The sequence below is a fragment of the Myodes glareolus genome, chromosome 14, assembly GCF_982192425.1.
Source record: "Myodes glareolus chromosome 14, mMyoGla1.1, whole genome shotgun sequence".
NCBI classification, from domain to species: Eukaryota; Metazoa; Chordata; class Mammalia; order Rodentia; family Cricetidae; genus Myodes; species Myodes glareolus.
Genome location: NC_142039.1, coordinates 15256610 through 15272646, shown reverse-complemented (window position 1 = coordinate 15272646; position 16037 = coordinate 15256610). Strand labels below are relative to the sequence as shown.

At 42.5% G+C, this 16037-nt stretch overlaps 1 protein-coding gene across 5 annotated transcripts in view; it reads right to left on the bottom strand.

Moving 5' to 3' along the window:
* Positions 1-16037, bottom strand: part of Dclre1c (DNA cross-link repair 1C) — a 34343-nt gene that overhangs the window by 1401 nt on the left and 16905 nt on the right. For 4 of the 5 annotated variants that reach the window (XM_048461240.3, XM_048461237.3, XM_048461241.3 and 1 more), the window contains 6 exons: positions 14796-14897; positions 11560-11696; positions 11004-11058; positions 8176-8264; positions 4819-4913; positions 764-3001 (listed from right to left, as the gene is read on the bottom strand). In XM_048461240.3, the coding sequence (XP_048317197.3) occupies positions 2085-3001; positions 4819-4913; positions 8176-8264; positions 11004-11058; positions 11560-11696; positions 14796-14897 (1395 nt within the window). In that variant the 3' untranslated portion in view covers positions 764-2084. Of the gene's footprint in view, positions 1-763; positions 3002-4818; positions 4914-8175; positions 8265-11003; positions 11059-11559; positions 11697-14795; positions 14898-16037 lie in introns of those variants that run through there. The other variant, XM_087896362.1, reaches the window with a different exon arrangement.

Here is a 16037-nt window from a genome sequence, read left to right as displayed (position 1 = left end):
AACTCTTTAACCTTTGATAATACATAACCTTTGAAAAATGAAGTCATCACTACAATTCTGTTTTGATGCTGTTTGTAATGGGTTCCATCATATAGCATCATACAGTGCTCAAGAGCATGGGCACTGGAAGCCGCCGTGGCTAGTGTTTGAGTCCTGGCTTTGCTGCTTACTAGCTTTGTGAAATAATCTGTGTGCCTTAGGCTCATGTCTACCTCAAAGTGTGGCTTCACAGATTAAAGCTTTATAAAGTGGTTTTATCACAGAATAAACGCCATATATAAATGTTTCCTATTATTCTGTATTCAAAACATAAGCTGTAAAAACTGATCATGTAGACTGATCTTAGCTATCTAATTCCTTCAGCCAGTGTTTGTACCAGACTTAAGACCTAAAACATATACATTACAGTTATAAAATATTAGAGATACATTCAGAACAATGTTTGTGGGCATGTTTTGAATGCTTACTTTGGATCAGCCCAAATCTTGGGCTGAGATTATGGCTCAGTTAAAAAACAAAACAAAAATAAAGTTTTGGGTATTAGTGAATATATTCAAATGCATAGAGTAATATATACATATGTTCTAAGTCATATACCCGCTAGGTTGGGTATAGTCATTCCTGATCTGATTGTCAGGTAGCACAGTGATGATCTGTGACATTCAGTTTAATGTGCACACTATGAGACTCCATTTACACTTTACGTGGTGTGTCTATATATATCTTTTTCCTTGACTTGTAAAATGTCAGCATAGTAAAGTGCTTATGAAGATGTTTATAAAGATTTATTAAATTCATATACATCAATACAAAAGCATTGTACTTTAAGGCAATTTCACAATTCACAGAGCATATATATGTTAGCCATTCTAAGTATTTTCCTTTACATTGTAATTGTTGTAGTTTCAGTTGTATCATTGTATTGGTGACCTTTGTATTTACTAAAACAATTCTTGCTAAGTTGCCCAGGCTTGACCTCCAACTTAAGTCACTCCTGTCTCAGCCTCCAGAACAGTTAGAACACAGCCTTGCCTAGCCCACTGGTGATTTGTAAGATTTTTATTTTATGCGTGTTTTTGCCTGCCTGTATGTACACACATATGTACATACACCACAGGTGTGCCTGGATCCTCCAGAATAGAGTTACAGACAATTTTGAGCCACCATGTAGGTGTTGGAAATCAAACCTGGATCCTCTACAAAATAGCAAGTGTTTTCCTGAGCATCTCTCCAGCCCTGCCCCCAGGCCATTATATGATATAATAGTTTTTTGGTCTTGTTCTTCCTCCATGCTATCAGTTTACTTTAATAGGGCCGCCTTTTCTTCTAGACTGCTTGTCAGTGTATCTTGGTGGAATGGTCTGCATATACTTGAAGAGATGTATTCTGCTGTGAAGTAAAAGTTTATGAGATCTAGTTATCTGGTGGTGGTCAGTTTTTGTATTTTGTATACTGTTTTTTTGTATATATACCATTTCCTCTAAGAGAAGCATGTTAAAATATTTGTATTTCTGTATTATCTGGTCTTTTCTGGAGAGCAGTACTGGTGATTGAACCTAGGACTTCATACATGCTAGGCAAGAGCTCTACCATTCCATTGTCTTGGTGAGTTAGACATTTTGTCTAGGATAGTATCTGCTCTTACTATAGTCTCTCTGGCTTTTTTGAACATTCTTATATTTTATATTGTCCTTTTACTTTTAACTTTACATCACTTCGATTGCACTTTCTGTAAACAGCATAGTTGACTTATGTTTTTCCCTGAGTTTGTGTTTTTTATGAATCTCTTTACATCATTTGCATTTATTATTATGAGGATTAGTGTGTTTAGATTTAGTTCTACAATCTCACGCAACACTGGTTTTAACCCTGTCATTTGAGCATACTTTAGTATTCCATTTTGATCCATTATTATACCAAGGTATCACTTTGTTTAGGTTTTTTTAGTGGTTGCGCTAACAGGTGTATCTAACCTGCAGGCTATATACATCCACAGCTATGAGTGTTGCCCAGAAATTTGTGTATGACATTGTGTTGCAGCATCAAAAGATTGGACATCCTTGCTAGAATTAGAGTTTTAATTCTTAAATATCTAAGAGTGAGCATTTTCTTTTTTCAACAACTATACTCTCACCTGTTGCCAGTTTTCCATATAAATACCGTAAATGCTCTGGTTTAGGAAGCTCAGCCTCTGGAGTTGAGGGGATTTCAAAATCGGAGGAGCTCTGTGAATCCGCATGTGTGCTGGTTAGTAATGTTTTCTCCTCAGGTGGGGATTTCTTGCCACTCACAGTATCTGGTTCTCCAATGTGAGGACCTCCATTTACTTCTTCATCTCTGCTTTTCGAATCACAGTAAGAATCCTGTGGACCATGTGCATTCTGTTCCATTTGAGAGGCGGAGATATTCTCTCTGCTTTTTGGTGTGTAGGCATCTCTGTTCAAAGATGTGCTATCCCCAGCACTTCTCTCTTGGGAAGATAACAAAACAGTATCACCCTGGCTGTCCCAGCCTTGACTTCCTTGATCTGTTATGTGTGTTGACTGAGATGAATTCTGGGAAGAGATGTGAGTGGATTCTCCATCAGAGTCAGTGAGAAGCCTTGGTGACTGAGATTCCCCCGTCTCTATAGAGGAAGGTAAATTTTCCAAACATTCATCTGTGACATCATCTTTTCTTTTGAAGAACACTTCCCACTGTGGTGTGTCTGCATCAGCATTTTGCTGGGGAACTATCACAGGACCCAGACCTCCCTGCAGTGAAGGTGGGGTTTCTAACTCTTCTTCAGTGTCACTGTTAGATTCTTCACAGTCTATAAAGTTGGCCAGAGAAACCTTCTGCATAATATCTGCTTTGTAGCACCCAGGACTTTGTCTCAGTTCAGGCTGGTCTTGTGGCAATGCCTTCATTGAAAATACCTCAGGATGAAGAGTTAGCTGGTACGGAACTTTGTGCCTTAATGGTACTGGTAGAGGGTCATCAAAGAGATCATCTTCCTCCTCTGAAACAAACAAAACAGGCATGTAGGGAACACGGAAATGAGACTTCACTTCAGTGAGAGTTGGAGCTGTACCATTTACCTGTTTCAAATCTTGGAATGGTAAAAACATAGGTGCCAATCTACAAAGAGATAATAAAAGGCTGCCATCTGTTGAGAATATAGATCAGTATTTCTCACACTTGAGGGACCACTTGACTCACAGGGTGACCTTTTTTTCTTAAAGGATTTTGTTTTCAGTTATATGTATGTGTATCTGTTTATGCGTATGTGCCCATGAATGACATGCCTGAGAACGTCAGCAGTGTTAGATCCCTGAAGCTGGAGTTAGAGGCAGTTGTGAGCTAACTAACGTGGATGCTGATTTAATACTCCTGTGTGGACAATCCATGGAACATTTTAAGAACTAAGGGTTACAAAGGGCTGGTCAGCAAACTTACAGAAAATGATCTATAAGCCCAAAAATCAATTCTGTGCCTTCTGCCCTTGAGCTGTCTTTGTCTGTGAGCCACCTTTCCTGATAAATGTAGCTCCCACCCCTGAGCAGATAAGCCTCTCTTTACAGCAAATGGAGGCCATCACAGAAAACCACAGCAGGACGCAATGCAGAGATCAACGGATCATGAAGATCACATCTCCAACAGATAATCTACATCATAGCTCCCGCATCTATGGCTGAGGGAATATTGTGGAAGAGGCGACAGACTGGAAATGAGTCAAAATACCAAAAAGTCTCCTTTGAAAGTCGAATAATGACAATATCAATTGACACATTAATGTGGAAGGGTGAGATTTTCCGGGTTACACCCCTAGACAAAGTAACTACAGGCGACTGACTGCTAAGAGGAGAATTAGTTTCTCCAGGGATGAGCCCCCTTATGAGTCATCCAATATAGTGTTATCAGCCCTGATACCATATATACAAACAACAAAAACTAGCACATTGTATTTCCCTGTTTGTGCATATACATATATACATGTGTGTATGAATAATAATAAAAGGTTATCAACTTGAAGAGGAATGTGGAAAGGGCTGGAGGAAGGAAAAGAAAGGAAAAGGAGGGAAAGTGATAATCATATTTTAAAGCCCACTCAATAAAACCAATGACATGCATGGACTAAAATATGCATATTGCTTATAAAATACATCATCCTTTAGTTCCAAGGCCAATGCCTTCTGACTTTGGAGGGCACCAGCTACACATGTGCACAGACACACCTGGGAGCAAAACTCATATATACATAAACAAAATCTCAAAAGTAATTTAAAATTAGATTCTAAATGAGTAGACATAGAAGCTAAAATGGAAAACAGACCCGAGTTCAAATCCTAGCCCTATCACTTCGTGCTAGACTTTGGGGGATTTTCTAAATTGTCAAATTCCAGTGTTCTCTTTGGCAAAGTCAAACTGACATCACTTGGAAGTTTATTTACATGTCTAGCTGTAGCGTGTAGATGAAGACTTGCCCTACAGAAGTGTTCAATACACAGCATCCTTCTGAGAACTCACTTCTGGCACTCTACCAAAGGGTGGCAATCTGAAGTCGTAACCACCAAGTGTGGCTGCTATAAGCCAACAAGGCTTTGCTCAGAATCTGAAGTTCTCATTTCTAGTTAGAACTTACCTACATTCTTAATTACAAAACGAAATAGCAGCATAAGCAGGTAGAATGGATGGAGAAGAACTGTGTAACACCTGCTCGGTCTGATCAGAACCAAAGGAAGCTAAGTCTCTTCAGCATCCTAGCAAAAATGCTAGGGTGACAACACAGTCCTCCTGTCACAGGGTGCATTTTGGGAAGACCAGAACCATTCTTACCTGAGTCTACATAGATTATTCTGGTTCTCTTCAGTTTTCCAAGTGGTTTGTACTTTGGTTCGGTACTTCGGGAAGATCGGCACAGAGGCTTTAAACTGACATAAATCAGAATATTTGACTTTTCTTTTTGGGAAAGTTGCTGAAGCATAAACATCACTTATAGAGATTAGAACAAAGCCATAGGGTGATCATGTCAACATTTGTGGGAGATAAAGGCAATGTTTAATAAAGATCCTACAACTTAATAAAATGGCCAATGGAAGCACTTACAGACAACGTTAGTAGATACCAATCATGTACAGAGGGAACCGTCTTAGCAGATTAAAGCCAAACTTGAATATTTGCTCTTAAAGTGCAGGAAAGAGCTCTATCCCAAGACAGGATTAAGTCACCCATTGACACTTAGCATCCAGAGAGCTTAGGAGAGATGCTTCTTCTCTGTTTAATGGCATTTACTTACCCTTGCAAGGATCCCACAAAGTTGATCTGATTCCAGAGCCACAGGCTGAAAGCCAGGACACAGAAATAAGATCTGCAGGGGGTCCACCCTCACTGAGGGCTACACTACCTACTTTTCTTCTGCCAGCTTGCTAGAAGCCTTGAGGATCAGAGCCAACACCACAGATGGTGGCAGCCATGAAGCTCCCAACCTGACTACAGCGACTTCTATTTGTCATCTATGTTCTCATGTCTGTGATATTCCCTGGCTCAGTCCCACGTGGCAACTCCAGAATCTGCTGTTACTGCCTCTCTCTATAGCTACTTCATGCATTCTCTTTGGGTAACTTTTACCAAGTGAAGGTCACTCTCCACCCACCTACCTACAACAGATTGCCCAATAGAAATGCAAGCTAGGGGGGCTGGAGAGATGACTCAGTGGTTAAGAGCATTGCCTGCTCTTCCAAAGGTCCTGAGTTCAATTCCTGGCAACCACTTGGTGGCTCACAACCATCTGTAATGAGGTCTGGTGCCCTCTTCTGGCCTGCAGACACACACAGACAGAATATTGTATACATAATAAATAAATAAATATTAAAAAAAATGCAAGCTAGAAGCACAAGATAGGATAACAAGCACTACAAATGATTCTAAGTATATTCCCATTTAAATCTACAAAACAATCTTAAATCTCAGCGATCAGGATTAAATTCTTAACTCTTGCCTTGCTAGCCAGCATGTTGCTTTCATCACACTATCATGCTTTCTGGCTTCTAACTCACGAGTCTACTAAAAATGGTGTGAGCTGGCACAAATAACCTTATTACCAAGATAATCTAGTCCCTGCACTAGGTCACTTTAAAAAGATTTTGTTTTTATTTCTGTATTCATGTGTCCATCACGTTTGAGGTGGATATGTTCCATGGAGGCCAGAAAGGGCATTGGGTCTTCTGGAATTAGAGTTAGTTGTGCACCTTTGGATGTGGGTGCTGGGAACCACACTCAGGTCCTCTGGAGAGCTCTTAACCACTGAGTCATCTAGCTTACCAGTTCACATCTTAAGAATTGGCCACTTAGGGGGCTGGCAAGATGGCTCAGAGGTTAAGAGCACTGGCTGCTCTTCCAGAGGTCCTGAGTTCAATTCCCAGCAACCACATGGTGGCTCATAACCATCTGTAATGAGATCTGGTGCCCTCTTCTGGCCCACAGGGATACCTGCAGACAGAATATTGTATATGTAATAAAAATAAATCTTTAAAAAAACAAACAAACAAAAAGAATTGGCCACTTAGAGAGCATAGAGGGAGAGAGGGGAGGAAGAGAAGAGAGTGAAGAAAAATGTATAGCTTAATAAAAACAATAAAAAGAGAATTGGCCACTCATAAGTAGATATTGTATGTAAAGCAAAGGAAAACCAGACTATAATCCACAACTCCACAGAAGCTAGGTAACAAGGAAGACCCTAAGAGGGATGCATGGATCGCCCAGGGAAGGGGAATTAGATGAGATCTCCTGGGTAAACTGGAGGCACGGAGGGACGGTAAAGGGGAGGGGATGGGAGATGAGAACATGAAGGAATGATGGTCAAAGTGGGTAGGGATGGAGTGGGAGAGCAGTGAAAGATCCTGGTAGAGGGAACCACTATGGGGTTAGAGAGAAACTGGTGCTAGAGAATTTCCCAAGAATCCACAAGGATGACTACAGCTAAGATTCCTGGCAACAGTGGAGAGGGAGCCCAAACTGGCCTCCCCTGTAATCAGATTGGTAAATACCCCAACTGTCATCATAGAGTCTTCATCCAGCAACTGATGGAATCAGATGCAGAGCTCCACAACCAAGCACCAGGAATCCAATTGAGGAGAAGGAAGAGAATATATGAGAGAGGGAGGTCAAGATCATGATGGAAACATCTACAGAGGCAGCTGAACCAAGTTTGTGGAAATTCAGGAACTCTAGGCCAACAGCTGTGGAGCCTCCATGGGACTGAACTAGGCCCTCCATATGTGAAAGACAGTGGTGAAGCTTGGACAATCTGTAGGGCACCTGGCAGTAGGACCAGGATCTATCCCTGGTGTATGAGTTAGCCTATTAGAGCCCATTCCCTATGGTGGGATGCCCCAACTTAATGTGCCAGACTTTTTGTTGACTTCCCATGGGAGGAGGGGTGGAGGGGGAGAACTGTGGATGGAATGTAAAATGAAATTAAATAATCAAAGAATCATTGCTCTGGAGTGAAGATGTTACAGTAGGAAAATTAATACAAATGAAAATGTTTAAGTACATGTCGGCTTCTAATAAAGCATATAACTTGTGATCATAAACAAAATTGGCCACTAGTAACTTCCACTTCCCCTCTTCCCGCCGTTAGAACATGTATCTTTCTCATTTGCACGACTGAGTTCTGGCCTCAGCCTAGCTCTTATTCCTCATGCTTCCCTGGTGATTTTTGTCCTTGACAGCCTCCCACCTGTCTGGTCCCAAGAAATCTCTTTTCCCAAAATCTGGCATTTGGACAAAAACCAGCATCCTCTGTGGGTGGGGGAGACTTGAGAAAGTAGCTTGTACCTGCTAAAAGGAAGCTTTGTCCTTATCTCTGGCACAAGGGACTGGCTGGCTCTTCCATTAACATAGACCTATGGTGTCTATTAGCATATCACGCTCCTAGACACTTCAATCCCTACACTTCAAAGACCTCCACCTCAGTTTATATTCCCCTCCTGCCAGGTACCTGTTCCTTTAAAAACCCTGGGCTGGGGTGGCTCACCATCTGTACCTCTCCATAGTCTGGAGCCTGTTTCCCACCTGTCTCTCGAAACAGCTCAGTGCTCTACGTCCTCATCAGTCTCAAGCCCAGCACTCCCATGCCTCCCAGCCAGAGCCACCAATAGCACACAAGTCCCACAAACAGAAACTACTCACACGTCCATGACCTTATCCACGGTGAGGCCTACTGGAATGACATTTGGATATGCATTCACTGGACAGATGTAGCTCAAAAAATCTTTAATCTAGAAGGAATATAAAATGAATCAGCTATCTCTGATGGGAAATTGAGGTGCCAGTCTATTCCCAGTTCCTAGTATACAGAACCAGTTGAGAGGCCTCTCCACGGGAATAAATGAAGAGGGGACATACAGACACAATGGAGTTTTGTCCAGCCATAAGGAACAAACTATGTCATTTGTAGGAAAATGGATAAAAACTAGAGATCATTGTGTTAGGCAAAATAAGCCAACTCAGGCAAATAGCACATTTTGTATCATGTAGATACACACATACATGGTACATGGACAGATCCATGACAGGAAAGTGGGAGAGTAACTGTGGGGCGGGGACTATCAGGAGAGAAAGAGATAGTCTAGTCTGTTTTCTCTCATCTGTGGGAATTAGGTCTAACAATACATAATGGAAACAGATGGGGTACTGTTTCAGGAGAGGAAGGAGACCAGTGAGGAGGGAGAGGAGGGACAGGGAGGGTAATGGTGGGCAAAAATGAACAAAGTATGAAGATATATTTGTATGATAATGTTATGATAAAATTCATTATTTTGTATGCTAACTAAAATATTAATTAAAAAAGAAAACTGAGGGTGTCAGAAAAGAGAGGTATAAGAAAGGGCAGCAGAGCTTCCTTGTGACCCTGCTTCAGTGCTGGCTGCATGTGGGGACCTCTGAGGGACAATCACACTGGCAATGCCTTGGCCTCATTCCCCTAAACGCTCCCTGTGCTTTGCTACGTGGGATCTGGGGACTTACACATTTGAACTTTGTTCAGGTTTCTGCTCCACAGAAAGAGCTTGAGTTCCTAATTAATGGAATCAAGGCCAGTTGTCTACACATTTGGCAAACCCTCTTCCATGTGAGTTAGAATACAGCTGAATATTGACCATAATAGATACAAGAAAAGAAGGTCTTGTAACTGTACCTTTTTCCATGTATAAATAGTCATTACCAGGACAACTGCGTCTTGGAGATTACTTGATTTGCTCTAATGCCTATTCTTATGGAATCAAATACCATGCAGTAGTTACCACCTTGGGAAGACACCAAACTCTTCTGCCCATTACATCTTAGTTTGCAGTTACTGGTAAGCAATGCAGTCAAGCCTGAATGCAAGAGCACTTAAGGAGTCCAGAGTAAGATTGGGTCCAGTAGTGATCTCTGGTGGCCCAAGGCCTGCAGGTCTCTCCTAGCAGCCAACTTAGGACAACCTGCCTCTATGCACATTTCTCTAGTGCCAGAGAAAGGACCCCTTACTGATGTGGAATACTCCTCTGTATGTTGTGAAGATGTTTTATTACCATTGGTTAATAAAGAAGCTGCTTTGGTCTATGGCAGGGCAGAATAGAGCTAAGCGGGAAATCCAAGCAGAGATAGGGGGGGGGGAAGAAGGCAACGTCTGGGAGATGCCAGCAGCTACAGGTAAGCAAGCTGTGAGATGACAAGCCACAAGCTTTGTGGTAAAATGTAAACTAATAGAAATGGGTTATTTTAAGTTTTAAGAGCTAATTAATAATAAGCCTGAGCTAACAAGCCAAGCAGTATGTAACTAATATTAAGTCTCTGAGTGATTATTGTAAAAGTGGCTGCGGGACCAGGTGGGACAAGAAACCTCCAGTTATACCTTACCATAAAGTCTGAAACTCTGGATGTTAAGGTGTCTGAAAGCTGTTCACACAGGTGGATGTGGACAGGGAGCGCACACAAGACTGAAGCAGAAGGCTTCCTGAGCAAAGCTGCTAGCCAGTGCAGGCTGCGTGTACTCTGACTGAGACATACAGCTGGGAGGAAGTATTCCAGGCCCTTTGTATGTGTATGACTCAAAAGACTGCACATACAAAGTCCTTTCATACCAATTCTAAACAATTATAGTTTAAAACATTCACAAGTATGTTGATTTTTTTTTTTTTGCCATCTTCAGAATACAAAACAGAAGAATTCTGTCACTATTCCCCTTAAGAGTTCTACCAGGCAAACCTCACTTATTAGATATTGGTGAGCTGTGATCTCAGTAAGTCTAAGGCTCAGATTCTTCATCTACCATATAAAGAAGATAACACCTGTAAAATGCTGGCTCCAGCGCCCACTGGGCAGTACCTGTACCCGGTGAAACATCCACTGCCGTTATGCAGGACAGAGTTGGTAATGACGATACAAAGACTTGGATCCCCTCTTTCCAAAACCGATGACCAGGGCACAAAGCAACAAGCATCTAACTCTAACTCAAAGGACCAAATGAGGACACAGAGCCTCAGGGATTTCCAGTAACTATGAAAATGGCTACTCTAACCTAAAGAACACCTATTCTTTAGGCACTTTGCACAAACAACTTTTTTATACCTTTAGGGAGGCATGCACACAAAACCATTACTTGCCCCTAAAGTGCCCACCTTGCATGTATGAGGATCTGAGTTTGAAGCTCAGAACCATGTAACAGTGCTGGGTATAGTGGCGCACACTGGTAATCCCAGTGCCAGGAAAGCACAGGAGGATCCCTGCCAACAACCAGCCAGCCCAGCCTAATTGCTGAACTCCATGCCAAGAGAGACCCTGGTGCGGAAGAGTATGATGGCCTTCCTGAGGACGACACCTGAAGCTGTCTTCTGGCCTCCACCCATACACACATCCACACTCACCCCTCCCCCCACATACGCACATATATGTACACCCCACAGACATGTACCCCGCCCCGTGGTGACCAACCCCAAAGGCTGCAGTTAGCAGTAGGAGCTGATGGATCCTCTTACCTCACTGTAGGAGGAGTGAAAAGAAAAGCATGCTCTGTATGAGCTCTCTCCTGTCCTGGGGAGCAGAACACAAAAGGACACTTAGCAAAACTAAGTGGTGCTATAGGGTTCAACTCCACTTAGGCTGTTTGGGTGTGAAGCCACGTGAATGTGAGAAACTACTTCTTGGGACAGGAGACAACTTCTTTAGACACGGAAACTTTCTGTAGACATTCTAAATAGCCCAAATCTAGGAGGTGCTGGGGCCATTGTGGAGGTGCCTCTCCTATACTGGTGCTTCTATTCTTTCCAATACCAGTCTGTGATACACAGCACTCAGTTGCCTTCAGAGTTCAGCCATCTTGTCTCTCACAGAGGAAGTCCCTGGATGTATCAGCAAATGTACTGCCATAGTTTGAAAGAAACATCCCTTCGTTTTAAATAATGTTTAAATGAAAAACATAGTTCCTACAATTGTAACATCCTCTCCCTGGGCTCATGTTGATCTGAGTTTAAACTACATTAAACACAACACTTCCCCTCTGGGTTTCTGAAGACCAGGCCATGTGTCCCTTACCTCACTATCACATTGGTTTTTCTGGTTCTCTCTCCGAACCACATGGTGGATGGTTTGATGCTAATTGTATGGAGCACAGTTTTGTTTTTGGAAGTAATCCCACAGGGTAATTTATTCCATTGAAAATACTCTTCTGCCTGAAAACAAAACAAAACAAAAACACTTTTGTTTTAAATTCCAGCTACATATTTTCAACAAAGCTATTGTAGACTGGTATTCAAAAGCAATTGCAGGTGAGTTTTTGGATATGAAAAAACTGAAGATGCAAGGAAGGAAGCAGGTTATTCCAAACTGAGAAATCTTCTCCAGACACCTGGCCTGGGTGCTCTAATAATGCTGGAAAGTAGGTTTGTATCGAGAGAACTCCCTGGCTGAGTGAGGGGCCACAGGGCTGGAAGAGCATGAGTTTGAGCCCGGCCTACACTCCAGCGGCCTAGCCCTACCTACAGTGAAGACTCTCAGGAAAATAAAAAGCAAGATACTCTTTGGGCTGAGAAGGTGGCATATGATGACTTGGGAAACAAGAGGAAGATGGAAAGTTTGAGCCTAGTCCATGCTACAACAGCCCGAATCAGTGCACAACGTGAGACCTCCCAGTTTATGATCTACATTCTTTTAGCCATCCAAGAGTCTACTGGGTGGGTAGCTGTATATGATTAAATAAATGACGAGAGTTAGAGTACGTAGCCTACCTATCGCCAGTTATAGTTGTGAGTTAGACTGTGTAGCTACCTATCGCCAGGAATAGTTTCTAACATGCAGCTCTCTTACTGAAAAAAATTCTTTTTATTTGTCTGTATGTATGTGTGCGCATGTGTATACATATATGTGGGGGGGATGCCGAAGGAAGCCAAAAGAGGGCATTAGATCCCTGGAGTTGGAATTACAGGCAGTTGTGAGCTGGGAACCAGACTCAGGTCCTCTGAAAGAGCAGTAAGAGCTCTTAGGCACGGAGTTAATGTGCAGTTCTCTTGCAAAGGCTTCTATTAGAACATTACCTGTTGTTGATGAGAAAATGCGTCTTCATGCATTGTTCTTAAGAGTTTGGGCACATGGAGCAATGCTACTATGTTCTGCAACAGTGTTCTACATATACATGCATGTTGCTGAGGGTTCTGTGCTCAGACAGCTCAAATTTTAGGGGAAAATTGTGACCAGGCACATAATTGTATTTGACAGTAACTAATTCAATTGTCTTTTCTTTCTTTTTTTTTTTTCTTGGTCTTTTTTTTTTAAGACAGAGTTTCTCAGTAGCTATGGAGTCAGTACTGGAACTCACTCTGTAAACCAGTCTGGCCTCAAACTCATAGAGATCTGCCTGCCTCTGCCTCCCGAGTGCTGAGATTAAAGGCATGTGCCACCACCACCTGGCTCAGTTGTCTTAATTAAATGTCAAAGACAGTAGCTGGAGCCAGGCAGTGGTGGTGCTTCCTTTAATCCCAGCACTCGGAGGCAGAAGCAGATGGATCTCTCTGAGTTCAAGATCAGCCTGATCTATAAGAGTTAGTTCCAGGACAGCTAGGGCTGTTACACAGAGAAACCCTGTCTCAAAAAGCCAGAGAGAGAGAGAGAGAGAGAATGGAAATCAGGGGGAGGAGAGGAACAGAGAATAGGAAGAGCAAATGTAATTAAAAATATATTATATAGGGTTGGAGAGATGGCTCTGAGGTTAAGAGCACTGGCTTTTCTTCCAGTAGTCCTGAGTTCAATTCCCAGCAACCACATGGTGGCTCACGACCATCTATAATGAGATCAGGTGCCCTCTTCTGGCATCCAAGCATACATGCAGACAGACCACTATGTATATAATAAATAGATAAATAAAGATTTATTTTTTTTTAAAAAATATATTTTGTAGATATAGGAAAGTGTAGGGAAAAACATGTATTATCAAAGGAAAACAAATGTCAAAGGCAAACTCAAAATGGAAGCCTGGCACTGGTAACTCAAGGGTTCATAGTAGAATTACAAAGAAAAATTGACAGTGAGCAGCAAAGACACCTGAGGTGCTTCCTTGGGCTTACACCACTATGGTATCGCCTTCAGAGTTGGAAGGAGGTTATACCTAGATATTTAAGTGAGGAGAAGAAAATTATAGTTTTTTTTTAAAGATTTATTTAATTATGTATTCAGCATTCTATTTGCACGTGTCCCTGCAGGCCAGAAGAGGGCGCCAGATCTCATTACAGATGGCTGTGAGCCATCATGTGGTTGCTGGGACTTGAACTCAGAGCCTCTGGAAGAACAGTCAGAGCTCTTAACCTCTGAGCCAACTCTCCAGCCTGAAAATTATAGTTTTCAAGCATACACCTGATTTAAGTCTCAGAAACAAGTAGCAATACACTGTGAACATGTTTACTTAAATTATAGGCTCGACATAGTATCACCCTGGCCCCATTTAAGTATCTCTCTATCCACAGACCAGTACAGCTCCCAGACCTCATCAGAGAAGTTTCTTTGTGCAGTGGACGGTGGCAGACACAAAAACTCACAGCTGGCCGAAATGTAGGGAGTAAGTGCGTGGGTGGTGTCCAGCCACAAGACGTCTCTAACACATCACCGCCCCTGAAGCTCAGGGGCCATCGTGGAAGTGGGCACAGAAAGACAGTAAGAGCCAGAGGTTCTGGGGACAGGAGCCAAGCTGTCTTCTAGCCAGGACAGAACCGCTGCACACATGAACCCAGTCGGCATCAGACCCTACTCCTGAGGAGCTATGGACAGCTGATGCCTTCTGGAAGACGGGGAGTCAGTTTTCTTTAAGGGTGTGGCTTCTGGCAGGTCAGTTGTATCTAGTGGATGGCCAGGAAAATATGGGTAGCACAAACTGAACTCTATGGGTTATTAAAACTGACAAAAATAACAGGGCACAAGCAGGTGGATGAACAGGGAGAGTGGGTGGATCTGGGAAGAGTAGAGGGGACAAATATGACCAAAATGGATTGCATACATTTTTCAAAGAATTAATATTTGCTTAAATTACAACTAGCACAGATTAATAACTTCATTACAAATAAACTCCCATCTTCATATAGAAGAAGCTATTTTCTGTAACAAATTTAAGAATCTGTGTGTGTTCCTCATTATGAGGTACGTGTTCATGGAACATAGGTATGTATAACTTCACGACCTCCAGCTAACAGCTTAGGATCATGAAGAGTTCCAAAAGGGAACTGAGCTGCCTTCTTGATCTTAATCTCTCAGGTCCCACAAAGAACAGGACAGATGTTTCTCAGTACCTTTGGGTGGCGGCAGGCATGGATTTGGGTGTTTCGGTCCGTGGTAAGATGGTGGAGGATATCAGGCATGTTTCTAAACATATCCATCTTGTCCGCATGAACCTGTGTATAAGAGCAGATAGAAGCACATCGTTTGAAATGCAGTCCTAAGAAGACACACATTCCAGGAGACACTGTCCAGTTAGTGGATGAGTCTTCTCTCTTGCGGTCTCGTTCTGGGCTATGGTGTCACGAGGCAAAGGACCCATCCCACAGATGGCAGCTGATGTATTAATACTGTCCTTCAAGAATCATTTGGTTCATATTGATTACGCAACCCCTGGATGTCAAACAATTCTAAACTCTAGCACTACAGCAGAGGCCAAAGCCGACAAAGACAAAAGAAGCTCCTACTGGGCTGGTGAGATGGCTCAGTAGGTACAAGTGTGTGCTGAAGAAGCTGTGGACCTGAATCAAATCTCCAGAACACTTAAAGGAGGGAGAGAAGCAACTATAACATGTCCTCTGTGGCATGCATGTTACCATTCTAATGGCATACTACATGCCACACAGGACAGCTGGTGTTATTAAAAAAAAAAAAGTAGGACCCAGATTGTCCTGCCACATAGAAGTTCACACAGCAAAGAGGAGAGAAAGATCCAGAAAAACAAATACTCAAATGTGGCTGACCTGGAGAAATTTAAGGCTATGAACAGTTTAAAGTGTTAAAACTAATTATGTCAGTTTTACTCCAAGCTTGTCTTCTGGGTCTTTCAAAGCAGATGATATTAGTGCTTAAGCCGATATTAGGATCATGAAACAAAATTAAAATTGTGACACTCTCATGTTGGTGTGAGACTAACAAACACAGAAATAATGTCCAGTTACTGTGCTGGCTGCTGCTAAGGCAGGGTGCAGAAAGAACTTAGGCACAACTGCTTACCCGAGAGGCCTGTTCGACTTAGAGCTGATTTACTTATGACCCCCAGAAGAAAAGATAAGAGACTGGGGAGAGGGAGCAGTCAGGAAACATTGCTTTGCAGGCATAAGGAACTAAGTTTGATCCCCAGAACCATGCAAAAGTCTGGCTGTGGCCTGAGCTTGTGACCCCACGTGGGAGGTGGGACAGGAGGGTCCCTGGGGCACACCTGCTAGCCAGCCCACCTGCTGAGTTCAGGTCTTTAAACAAAGAATCTTTTGGCCTTTAACACTTGCACTCAAATGCAGAGGTGCTTGTATAGACCCATGCACTGCACAGACACA